Below are 13840 nucleotides of genomic sequence, written 5' to 3'. Positions count from 1 at the left end.
AAAACATAATATTCTGGAAGATGATGTAATTTAAATATAGTAGGGCTTTACCAGTATGTCAGGCCTTCATCAGGTGGATCATGGAGATGTAGTATTGACAAAGAGGTGAGAGATGGTTAGGATGTGAAGACGGACATGGAAAGGGTATGAAAAAATCCCTTCTGTGGAACTGAAGGATTAATTGCTCTTTCCGTACTGCAGGTTATGAAAATGGTTAAGTTGTTAAGGTTTCATATGGTTATGTTTATATTTTTCTTGTGTTTATATACCTTAAAGTAATTTAATAACTTTCTCGTATGGGTGTCCTGTATTTACAATGTACTCTGTGTTGCATCATACTGTATTCTTGGTATACTATTACGGTGCTTATGAAGGAGGCAATATAAAGTAAAAATGAAAACTTTTTTGTTATACTGTTAAATGTGTGAAGTACTTGATTTCCAGAAGAGGTAAGCATACAGTGCCATCAGAAAGTATTCTGACTCCTTCACATTTTTCACATTTTCTTTTGTTATGTTGCAGTTCTATTATAAAATTATCATTTCTTTTTTTTCTCTTGTCAAACAATACTCAGTACCTCAGAATGACAAAGTGAAAACAAGTTTTTAGGATTTTTTGCAAATGTATTTAAAAAATAAAAAAAACTGACACAAGTATTCAGACCCTTTGCTATGACACTTGCAATTTGGCTCAGGTGCATCCTGTTGTATTGATCATCATTGAGATGTTTCTGTACCATGTTTGGAGCCCACCTGTCTTCAGTTCAATTGATTTGATTAGAAAGGCACATACCCATATATTGAAAGTCCCACATGTTGAGCAAAAAACAATCCAGATAGAGCTGTGCTTTCTGAAGGCATTGTAACTTATTTTAAATACTGTACATTATTAAATTTATTTTTATTTGTAATATGAAAATAAAATTAGGACACTCTCAGTAAAAATGCCAAAATATTATTTTCCTGCAACATTACATTTTTTCAGTTTGTGAGACTAATCTCCTTTTGCAACATCAATTTTAAATGCGTCCCTCTCATAGCTTACGGTTTTTATACTGACAAAAAAGAAACAGACTTAATTTTTGCCATGGTGTAATTAGTTTAATGTTTTGTAACAATAAAGGGTATTCTGTTATAATTTGAGCTTGATAGACTTGTGACTCCAGTTGAGTTAAAGTCCAGCTAGACAGTGAGGCGTTCAACAGCTTTAAAAGGCATCTTTTATTTCATGTTAACTTGTCGTCTAGATCATGTGGTAGTTTAAGTGAATTAGAAAAATCAAGAAAAAAAACACCAGGTACTGTCCATGTTAAAAAAAACTTCCAAAACTATCTAAGAAATGAAAGCAGCAGAATCAGTTTAGTCTGAAGAAATCTGGTCTTGAAACAAGTGAACTCAAAAAATGTGCATAGAACTGATATTCAACAAAAACCTTTTAAACATACCATTAATCTGCAACAAAGCAGAGCTTTTCCAGTCCAGTCCCAGTAGTTCTGTGTTGTCCCTGTGTCCTTAAGAACTGTTTTTGTTTTTTATGGTGTAATGGTATATGATAACTCTTGTTGCATGACTAGAGGACAACCGTTTTCTTCATGAGGTGTGTAGGATTTGTCATAAGAGAGAGTGCTTTCTTCAGAAATTGCTTATTGTAAATGTCCTGTGCAGATAGAGCTTTGCTTCATTGATGAATTGGGACATTTTAAACCCCAATCCCCCATCAGGGTCTTTGCTCAGTTGCAGTAACTGACTATGATGAAACTTCTGTCCATTGATAGAGGTTAGTTATTTTCTGGGGAACAGATTAACCTTCCTAAACCTTATCAAAACTTAAAGATGCTTGTAAACCTTCTTCATGAGATCGATTGTGTTGAGGGATCATTAATGATGTGGACCATTAAGGACTTCAAGCCTCTTGGTCTTTCCATAACACTTGCATTAATTGCATTCCGCATTTGACACCCTGAAGTCCAGAGAGGAACAGATTATTGTCATTGCATCATTCAGTGAGAAGTTTGTCCTTATTCCTATAAGTTCTTTCATCATTATTCATAATAAGATGCTCTATTGTTGTTGCATATAGAGTTTGGCAGCATAATTTGTGTATGAGGAGAATAAACAGTAATAGGCTGACTACACAGGACTGAGTTGCACCAGTGCTCAACGTGACTCCAAGCCTGATGATCTGAGGCTTGATGGCCAGGATCCAGGTACATGGTGTAAATTTTAGGTCGAAGGACTGTCAGCTTTGTTATTAGCTGTGTGATTCTAGCTTTTTGAACTTTAGCCAAAAGTGATGGTGTTTCCAGTTTCCTCCATGTCTTTGTTTCATTAAACTAACAACCTGGAGAAGTTCCTATGTGTTTATTTTATGTTTGAAATACAGTATATTGATTCTTTATATAATGCAATTAACAGCATGCATTATCACAGGATGCTTTAGAGTGCAAACAAACTTACAATGTCATGTCAAACGTAAAAAATTATCAGCAGTAAGTTATTACAATTGAGCAAAGGCAACACCAGGAGAGAAAGGAAAGTGTGCCTGGTATTTTTTTTAATGGAAATACAAAAAGAAGATTTGCAGATCTTTCATGTACAATACAATATTATATAAAAGACAAATTAAGGGTACAAGACAAATTGATGAGATTTAGTTAGACTGAAAGCTTGCAAAGTTCTATGATTATGTCACACTCAATGTGGTAGTGACAACCCCATTAAATGAATAGCAGGGACTGTTCCTATTTCTTCATTTGCTTAAAAAACAGACAGAATGTGAGGTCAGATGAAACTTTACAAATTGACTTAGAACAAATGTAAAAGATATTAAGCCTCAAATCTGAATGAGCATTATGCTCCAACAGCAAAAGGGCTTGGGAGTAGTAAAACGGTCAGACTCCACAATATCCCAACAGACTTTACCATTTACAGTTAACTTTGACATGTGTACTTGAGTTGTTGGGATACGTAGCTTTATTAAATCGGTAAAACAAACAAAAAAAGTTTGAAGCATCAGCCAAATACCTGGTTAAGATGAGCCAAATGAAGAGTATTGCAGTTACAGAATTAAATATTAAACTTGGAATGCAGCTGAGAAAGTGCTTCTTGACTTGTATTTAGTGCTGTCACAAAAGCCTCTGGACCCCTGCCTTGTTGAATTGTATTTAAATGGCTGCGAGCGTGTTATCAGGCAAAAATGTGGGATTCATTGTTCAGACTACTGTCAAATTCGCCTCCAACTGCATACTTTTCTGAGTAGCGAGGTCCAACAAAAGGGAGTTAAACATCTTGAATTGTCCATATTATATCAATAAAATATTCATTGAGTTTTACTTGTATTGAGTTAGGGAAAAGATGCATATTGGAATATGTAATAATCAAATGTCTTAATGCAAAATATAACATGTGTTTAAAGCCTTTTCACCCAAGGTTGGCACATTATAATGTAATATAATATATTTTTCTCTCTCAAAATATTTTCATACACATTTGTCTATTTCTTTACAGCCCCAATGTCTGTAAAAGATGTTCTGCAGAGCCTAGTTGATGATGGCATGGTGGACACTGAGAGAGTTGGAACCTCAAACTATTACTGGGCTTTCCCAAGTAAAGCATTGCATGCAAGAAAACGAAAACTAAATGATCTTGAGAAACAGGTAAAAGAAAGGAGAAAAAACCCTTTGTATTAAAATTTATAGGTTGCCCTCAATTGCAGTATTATTTACCTGCTTATTAAATATTTTTGTCATGTAAATACATAAAACCTGATGCTAAACTGTCGTCTGATGTAATGTTGAATTCTGTGACTATTATTTCCAGGCTTATTGGTTATTACATACAAGCTATATGAGCAGCAAAATGGTAGTAGCTTCAGAATGCTTGAATTCCTGATTTGATTCTAAGGTGGGGTGCCTTCTATGTGTGTGAGTTCTCTTTTGTGAATCTGGTGTCCAACTGATACATTGTTGATACACATTTATGTTATAAAGAGCTCATGTCGTAATTCTAAATGTAAATTTGTGTACAATCCAGTTTAACAAATATAGGGATTTTTAACCTGTTGCATCACAAAGAAAGACACATTAAGGGAAAGAAGTACACTTTGTCATTGGCCACAGATAGAAACATCTTGCACTAGTGAAACTATGATTGTGTTTCCGTTTAAAAATGGTGTTTTTCTTTGGAAACAATCTCTGTCCTCACAAGAGATTTCACATTGTTTACAAAAGCATCTCCATCCAAACTAAAATGACAGAAAATGCATATAACATAGACATTCGCTTAGGCTGGGCATGCGCATCAGCAGGAAGAGGAAGTGTCCTCTTGGACTCTAAAAATGGATGGTTACGCCATAAGCCACAGGAAATATTACAGAACTGTAAGGACCAGTACATTATTCGCCTTTTTCACATGTTTGCAGCCATCAAACTGTAAAAAGTGAAATTTAGTTGCATACAGGTAAACAATACAACTCTGCATCGTTGGAATGTGGTTGTCTTCCATGAATGGTGAACAATCAGAGAATAAGACATTGTAATGAACAGGATCCACACAATTAACATAAACCTATCTGAGTACAATTAGGAGTCTGCATTTTCACCTATCCACATTGCAACACTGAGCTGGCATTTTCAGAAATATAGTCTCAGTTTTTGGGGCTTTAAAACGTTGGGGTAGTGTGGACGAATGATGAAAATGAGACTAATGTCTATGTTGTTAAAGGAAAACATAATAATGTGAACATCAGAGTTGTGTGGTATACTGGTAATGAAAATATATGTAAAAACTCAATTTTTAAAACGGCAAAGTACCAGTATTCCATTAATTTCAGTACCAGGAGTTAATGGTAGTTTTTGCACTCAGTCTATTATTAGTGTGATTACAGCTGCTGAACAAAGCAGCTTTTTGAACATATGTATTAATATAAATGCACTGGTGTTTTTGACTAGGAGTTCCAAGGACTAAAAGCATTCCAAAGCATATAGTCCCACACACACTTCCAGTAATGCCCACTAGAGGGGGATATTACCTTCAAACCCCAGCTAGGAATAAGTACAAGCACCAAATCTTTATAAAATTAAAGATTTAAAAAGTATTCCAAATACAATCCACCTTCGTGGAGCTTAAAAAGCAAAGAAATTGCCTGAACCAATAAGGCAATCCAGAGTAGACAAGTCCAAATACAGATATTCAAAGAACATTCAAAAAACAGCACAAAGGTCAAAACTTCAAAGAAACACCAATCCTGTAAAACTTACAAAAGCACAAGAACTCGCCACTCCTTAGCACAATCGAAAGGAACAGTGGAAGACCCTCCGGATATAAGATGTGGAGGGCAGTGATTGGCAGGTGGCCCTGCCTTTTTGGGGAATATCCATACATATATACATATATATTCACGGCATTCGTAGTCTGTGTCACAATCTGGGGCATCGCCTCTGACGCTGACGTCCGAGGTTCGATTCCCGAGAGGGAGTGCAGTGGAGTGTGTACACCTGATGAGCCCAGATTGAGGGCGAAACACGTGTCGTGTACTCTTTGCATTTATTTGACAGTAAACTATTTCAACCATTCTATGATCTGCTCCTCACAAACTGAGGGCACCGTGGCGGATGTTAGCAGATTGCTGGCCAACCACAAGCGTTACCTGGTAGGTAACCACCCATACAATCAGATTGTGACACAGACTACGAATGCCGTGAATGTAATTACCCTGATCTACATGCTGTCAAATAAACGAACCACACGCCGTGGCGCAACGTTAGGGGCATCGCCTCTGACGCTGACGTCCGAGGTTCGATTCCCGAGAGGGAGTGCAGTGGAGTGTGTACACTTGATGAGCCCAGAATGAGGGCGAAACACGTGTCGTGTACTCTTTGCATTTATTTGACAGTAAACTATTTCAACCATATATATATATATATATATATATATATATATATATATATATATATATATTATAGAGAGACACAAAACCAAAAATAAAGAAAATGCACATAATCACCTACAAAGAATCAAATATGAGTAAAAGAGGCATAAAACATGAATTTGAACACTGGCTGAGACATGACAGCTGCAGACTCTTGGGTGGTGGGCCCAGTACCCCTTTTCTTTTTGTATTGATTTGCTTATTGAGTTCTACCTGTTAGTACTATAGATCCAACACTACTGGCCTATAATTTAGTAAAAGGTGTCATTGGTCTGCTAGTATCCAGTTAGTGGTTTAGGTGCAGCCCTCTTGAGTTGCACACACAACCAGATCTGTCTTTCACATTACAGAAGGATTTAAGGACTTATGGTGAGGCCAACAGAGACCACTATCTCTGGTTGCACAAGGGTTGTATGGCGGTCTATGTCAATATTGATAAAAACACCTAAATACATGGGTAGTCCAAGAGTGTCTATCTTTAAATTTGGATGTTTGACCAATATGTACTAATCATCAAGTCAGGGCCAGAATAAGCCTAACTGATGTCCTAAGCACAGCCAAACAATGGTGTCCCCCTTAGAGCTTCCATTGCTTAGCTGACAATATATTAAGACTAAGTACTGAAAGTGAAATAAGATATTAATACTTATATTTATTTATGGGATAAATCAGTAAAAGAAATAATAAAGAGCTTAAATGTGATTGATTTGTTACATATATTGGCTGGTGTGGTAAATGCTTGCCAGAAAAAGCGAGCTGTTTTTATACTTGATGGAAGTGAAACTCTTACGCCATGAAATGGGAACAAATGTGATATCTGACATCACCTTTAAACCAAACTATTTAACTTTGACTATGCAAAGGTAACCTTTTTGTTACAGTAGTGCAGGGTAAAGTCGAACATGGAAATAAGGAAAATCACAAAAAACTCTGTTAAAGTCGAGACTGGTAATGGACTCTGTGGTACCCCCTTTCCTTTGGTGTCCTTAGCACATTCTTATTTTTCTTAATGAAGCCCTGGATTAACCATTAAGTATTTGTACATTTGCAGGAGCCCAGCAATTTGACCTTACTTACCTTTGATCCTTTCCAGACACAAAATAAAGAAACGGAATCCATCAGAGTTGGGAGAACATGAGTCTCATTCAGAGAGAAACCGAGAAATCTGAAGGAGTTAATTTGAAAGTAGTTTTTGATGGGGAAGTAAAAACATAGCTTGCATAGTCAGAGAGGTACCTGTGTAGAGAGTACTAAAGTAAAATTTATTTGTACTTTTTTTTTAATTACTGTCTTTATCACTCTTACCCAGTTTACGTAAAATTTTATAATTATACAGTATATAGTCAGTCAGTCATTATCCAACCCACTATATCCTAACACAGGGTCACGGGGGTCTGCTGGAACCAATCCCAGCCAACACAGGGTGCAAGGCAGGAACAAATCCCCAGGCTGGGCGTCAGCCCACAGAAGGGCGCACACACTAGGGACAATTTAGGATCGCCAATCCACCTAACCTGCATGTGTTTGGATTATGTGAGGAGGAAACCGGAGCACCTGGAGAAAACCCCACGCAGACACGAGGAGAACATGCAAACTCATATAATATATACACACACACACACACATACATACAGTGTGTATGTATTAAGTTTGTGCTTTGATTATTTAACAGTGTAACTGGTGCTTATTTCTTCTCCATAAATTATGTTGACCTTTTCTTGCACTGTCATCATTTTCAGCTTCATGGTCTGGTTTAGTAGTCTTGACAAACCAAAATTAAAAGAAAAAAAAAAAAAAACTCCAGCAGGTTACCAAACATGTATGAAAAATTACTGGCACTAACACAGATGATTTCATAAGTGTTTGTCAACAGGCAATGTTGAAGAAACTGGAAATCCTCTCAGCTGATGACAGGCTCCAAAAACACACAGAGCTGAGTTTCAGTAAATCAGGAAGGATGTTCACTTTTAAAGATCAGCACAAACTGCTCCAGAAATTACTTTCTTCCTAGTGCAATCCAGATTTTTAATAAGGGATATCTAAGATAAACTCTGTACGTTTAACATTTGTATTTTTTCCATATGTATTGTGTAGCTGTTTTAGGTAAAAACATAATGGCAGATTATTCGAAGCACTTAACAATGTACTGGGTTTTTTTTATTTTTTCAAATGATGCTAATATTTCTGCACATTTGTTTAATTTTGAACCTGCTCTCTGTGTGTTTTTTTTAATTTTTTTTGTTTTATTTTTGCCTATTTTTGGATGTAGCTTAGAAGGAAAATTTTATGATTTCTCATGTAAACATTACTAAAAAAGATCATGAACCTTGATGTCCTCTGTCTTATTTAATTTACTGATTGAATGTTTAGAAAGTATGAGTATAAGGAACATGGAAAAATCACTTTATTTCTTTAGATGCATTATACAAATCGTTTGTCTTTTTTTCAAATTTTAATGTAATTCTTTGCAGTGTTGCAAAATTTAGATAAACTATATATGAAAATGATTTTGGTAGGAAAAATAGTTCCTTCATTACCTATAACTGGGCGCTGGGATGCAGTAGCATTTGTCTCTAGAAAGTTCATTTTTCTTTTTTAATTTGAGATGTTCATGTGTTACACTAGACTAATGTCTTTTGTCTTGTTGTTTTCTTGTATTGAGGATTTGTTGTGTCAACTTCAGCTTGCTGTGCATGTTTAAATTCCTGCTGGTTAAATACATATGCATATAGATGGAGCTACTGCAAAAATCTAATGAGCCTAGTTATTATTAATAAAATGCCTAAATAAACATTACAGCTTACCAAGATGTGCATTATTTAATGTGAGAAGGTTGCATCTGGTTCAGGATAACACACTGATGAAAAAAAAAAAAGTCTTGATTTTTAACCTAATTTCCTAGGGTTTCTGGGAAATATGGAAAGAAGTGCTGTACACAATCATTCACTTACTGTATCTAGTTAACAATGAAGAAAGTCAGTTATCATTAGAGAAAAATGACTATAGATATACAAAGTTACTTAATCAACAGGATATACATTGTGTCAATGAGGACTGAAGCATGCATATTGCCTGTCTCTGTCTGCTATTTTTACTTTAACACTCCTTATTTGAGTTTTGTATGTTTAACTTTTGTTCTAAAGCTGTACAGTTGAAACAGTTGCTTGTGATAAGCTAACCTTTTTTATGCATGCATATGAGTAAAAAGTAAGATGCTACAGCACAAATCTTAAATTTGATGTAATTACGTGTCAGAAAGCTGACTCACAGACACAATTTCCATTTTGGACTTAATTAATTCGTAGCCATTCTGTTTGTTGACTTTTCACTATAAATGATATTGAGTTATACATTCTCCTTAGGCTGTATTAAGCATGAGGGAAGAATAAGAAGTGATGTACCTGCCTTGAAAAACAAATACTGTTTCTTTTTTTCTTTTTATATAGATTTGTTTCTTTCGGTAATGTTTTCCTTTTTTGTGCTGTGTATAGGTACAGTAGATGATTGGGAGACAGTTTTAAAAACATGCATGTCCTATTGGCAATATAGTAAGCATCCAGTGAGAAGCCACTTTTGGTTCTTGCTACTCCAGCAGACCCCCGTGACCCTGTGTTAGGATATAGCGAGTTGGAAAATGGATGGATATATAGATTACTGAGGGCATCATCTGTTTTAGAATATATGGCCTTTCTGCAACACTTGTGAATGTTGTACTACTACAACAAAAATACTAAAGCTGTAATTATGAATACATGTACAGATGTAAATATATAAACTGAATATTCTGGGCCAGTGGCACTGGAGGTTGTTCACAAATCTTCATTCTGCCTTCACACTTGCATTTTTACATCAGTGGAAGCAGATTTGAAGTTAATGCAAGTTACAGTTACTCTAATTCGAGTGGATCTTTTTTAGTGTCAAAACCTTGAAAATGTTATTCCAAAATTCCAAATTATTTATTTGTTGTCATATTTCACAACACATATATTTATTTGTATATATATAAAAAATTCTCCAGTACAATGTCAACAATAAATATAGTTTAACATACAGTAGTTAGGAAACTGTTGTTATACCTTGTATTCAAGCAGTATTTAAGATTGAAACAATTCATCTACCCCTTATTGATTTCAATTTATAGACCACAGAGGGTGAGCAAAAGAAAACTGCTTTAGAACTTGCTGTAAAAAAGGCAAAAATGGGTCGTCAAGACACGGTAAGTGAGCATTGTTTATTTTAGGTTTAATTCTAAGGCAATGTGAAGTAAATGACACACATCTCTTAATACCGTCTTATTGCTGAGTGATAATATATAAGTATATAATAGTCATTCTCGAGATGTTTATGGTCAAAGTGCATTGAGGAGCTTTACTGAAGATTGTGAGTGGGCAGAGGGGCCAGACAACTACTACATTAATTGGTGCACATGACAGCAGTTGTGTTCCTTCTTGCAATTTGTTTAACTTATTTATCTCCTTATACAGGAGGAGAAAAAGATGCCATATCAAAATGTATATGTATACACTTATTTATCCATATCATTTTTGTATGTAACCTACCAAAAGTAATTTACTAAGGAGGTACTTAGTGATTTGGAAATTGTAGATGGAGAAGTATTGCTTTATAATTATTGTATTGAAGTATTGTACAGAGTAATGGTGATTGTGGAAGAGAGGTGAAAAAGAGAGTGCAGGCAAGGTGGAAAGGGTGGAGAAGGGTCAGGAGTACTTTGTGACAGACGTGTATCAGCAAGTGCAAAAAGGAAGGTCTACAGGACGGTGGTGAGACCAGCTATGTTATATGGGCTAGAGCTGGTGGCACTGACCAGAAAGCAGGAGACAGAGCTGGAGGTGGCAGAGTTAAAGATGCTAAGATTTGCATTGGGTGTGACGAGGATGGACAGGATTAGAAATGAGGACATTAGAGGGTCAGCTCAGGCTGGACGGTTGGGAGACAAAGTCAGAGAGGTGAGATTGTGTTGGTTTGGACATGTGCAGAGGAGAGATGTTGAGTATATTTGGGAGAAGGATGCCAAGGATGGAGCTGCCAGGCAAGAGAAAAAGAGGAAGGCCTAAGAGAAGGTTTATGGACCTGGTGAGTGAGGACATGCAGGTGATGGGTGTGACAGAGCAAGATGACGAGGACAGGAAGAGATGGAACAAGATGATCCTCTGTGACAACCCCTAATGGAAGAAGAAGATGAAGTATTGCTTAGATTAACATGGATCACAGGTAAATTTTAAAGGAAAGAATTATTAAGGAAATAGCTGAATATCATATGGAAAGAATAGAAGTGAGTGTTAGTACAAAACTATATATATGAACTAGATTTTGGTCTTCAGACTACAAACAAGACATAGCAGCGCTATAAACAGTCCAGAGAAGAGCAGGCAGATTCTGGGACTGAGAGATATGAACAATGTGGAAAGATGGAAAGATTAAAGCAGCTGAACCATTTCAGTTTAAACAAACCGAGATTAGGCGGTATAATAACAGAAATTTTTTAAATTATGAAAGTTTTTAGTATAGTGGATCCCAGTTTTTACTTTAAAATAAATTCTGAAATAAGAACATGGAGACACATTTGGATACTTATTAAAGGTAAATTTCTTATAAACATTAGAAAGTTTTTTCTTCACATGTAGAACAAGAGAAAAGTAGTGTGGTAGAGAGCAGGACCTTCAAGTCTTGATTTGGTGGCGTTTTGGAGAAATTAGGTGGATAGGATTGGCCATCCATGTTAGGCTGAATGACCTAGACTTGTCAACATTTTCTAATGTTGGTTGCTTTTCTTTGCTGACAGCTGAAAACATTTGGTGCTAATCTTGTTTCATTGTATCTTTACCATGAGGATTTTCATTTAGAGTAATGCCGATATAGTTCACTTAGACGTCAAGAAAACAATGCCATGTTGTTTATGTATCAATCTTAACATCTTGGAAATAAAATGTACTTTTGTCTTTGATTTGTCACTAAAATCTTTTTGTTAAAGCACAGGTGTCGAACTCCAGTCCTGGAGGGCCACAGTGGCTGCAGGTTTTCATTCTATCCATCTTCTTCATTTGTGACACGTTTTTGCTGCTAATTAACTTCTTTTGCCTTGGTTTTAATTAACTTGACTCAGACCCCTTAGTTGTCTCTTTTTCCTTAATTAGCAGCCAAACAATAATGAGACACAAAACAAGCCGCCACATGACCAGCTCACCTGTGCTCAGCACATATCTGAAAATAACGAAAGGTGAAGTTCTCAGTAAGGTTGATCTCTCAGGTCACCAAAACATTTTGACGATGTTCTTACAAAAAACAGAAAATCAACAGTTTTAGAAATGTCTGCCGTGGCAGAATGAGAGCAGCAACAATCTGTGGAATTAAATAACGAGTTTAATTAACAGCAAGAATCAGCTTTTCATTAAGAGATTGGTAGGAGTGCAAATTGGTTGGAGTTTGAAATCCCAATTTAGCTGTTCATCTGTCGGCTTGTTTCACATCTCATTTCTGTTTGGCTCTCATTTAATGAAGAAAGGAATAAATTCAGAGGACTGACTCCTTAAAAACAGGGCTATTAAAATGGAGGGGAAATGAGTTAATTAGCAATGAAAACTGGTCAGTGATTAGGAAAAGGGTTAGAATGAAAACCTGTAGCCACTGTGGCCCTCCAGGCCTGGAGTTCGACACCCCTGTTAAAGTATCTACCCATAGTAACTAGAAGGTAAGTTAACACCTTTGTAAACACTTAACTTGTGACTCTTTTGATGCAGTGTTGTGAAAATTTAAAAACAGTATTCAGTTGTTTGCCTGTTTTTCTCATACAAGTGTGCATTGTGCTTCTGCAGCGGTCTTTGCTCTCAGTGACTGTGCTAACACCCTGGCTGCCATGACTTCACAGTAGTATGCAAGTAGACGTGCATTAGAAATTGATCACTGACTCTCCTTTTAACCTGTCCTGAAATAAAGCATTTTGATAACTTTTATTTATCTATGCACTTGATTAATTTATGAATATTTCACATCCTTATTTATTTCCAATTAACTACTTCAAGGAGCAAAATGACATAACTGCAAAGCATAGAACTTGTTTATACCTTTTATGTATGGTTAACAAACAGTCTTCTTAGAATGCAATGGCTAGCTTATTAAGGGTGAGTCAAACAATGCCGTTTTCTGGAGGGGGTGTGGTGAGGTGGTTACTAATCCTCACTGGACATGAGTAAATGTTTCAGGTGTATGAGCAAATAATCACTGATAATAAACTTCATTAATTTACTACCAGTTTGACATGGTTTTTCCTATGTATTGTTTCAAAACATTGTAAATTTCACTGTACTCCTGTCTGATTGGATACCAAAAAATCTGGAGTGTCTTCAGCTTTTGTTTTTCTGTGTATTATGCTTAGGTCTGAAAAGGATGTGTGATTTTTTTCAAAAAGTAACTAGGGGGTTCTGTCCCTGCTTGCTTTGCTCACCAAATCCCCCAAGCCCCCACCCCCCTTAACAACTTAAAAAGATTGTTACTTTCATGGGAATTGTTACATATGCATTTTTTTCACTTTTACTTAAAAACGTTTGTAAAAACAATATTTGTCCTTTATTTCCTGCGACGGGCACAGTGAAATCTCTTTCTTGCAGGATGTATAACGCTGCTCATGTTGTGAAGGAGAAGTGGCTGAATTCACGCTAAGAAGAAGCAGTTGCATCATCTGCTGGCTTGCTGCTGCTGGCGAGCTGCGTGTTCTGCTTGTCGCTTGTTGTTTTAAGAGCTGGGAGCACATGAAGTTTGTCTGCCAAAAGCATTCCAACAACTGCTAGGTTAGATGTCCGTGAACTTGTTTTAAATGTTGTCTCACTGCCTTGTCTTGCGTGACGTTAAAGTGTCTCTCGCGGGAAGTCAAATTGTCTTCTGAGAAGATCACGAC

The 13840-nt window shown here is 36.3% G+C and overlaps 1 protein-coding gene across 2 annotated transcripts in view; it reads left to right on the top strand.

Moving 5' to 3' along the window:
- The window catches only part of mnd1 (meiotic nuclear divisions 1 homolog (S. cerevisiae)), a 69464-nt gene that overhangs the window by 25078 nt on the left and 30546 nt on the right, over positions 1 to 13840 (top strand). For both annotated transcript variants that reach the window (XM_051928192.1, XM_028803043.2), the window contains exons 4-5: positions 3507 to 3655; positions 10070 to 10144. In XM_051928192.1, coding sequence (XP_051784152.1) covers positions 3507 to 3655; positions 10070 to 10144 — 224 coding nt within the window. The remainder of the gene's footprint in view (positions 1 to 3506; positions 3656 to 10069; positions 10145 to 13840) is intronic.

Source organism: Erpetoichthys calabaricus, chromosome 5 (genome assembly GCF_900747795.2).
Source record: "Erpetoichthys calabaricus chromosome 5, fErpCal1.3, whole genome shotgun sequence".
NCBI classification, from domain to species: Eukaryota; Metazoa; Chordata; class Cladistia; order Polypteriformes; family Polypteridae; genus Erpetoichthys; species Erpetoichthys calabaricus.
Note: the sequence above shows the minus strand (reverse complement) of the source record. Positions and strands in the feature narration are given on the sequence as shown.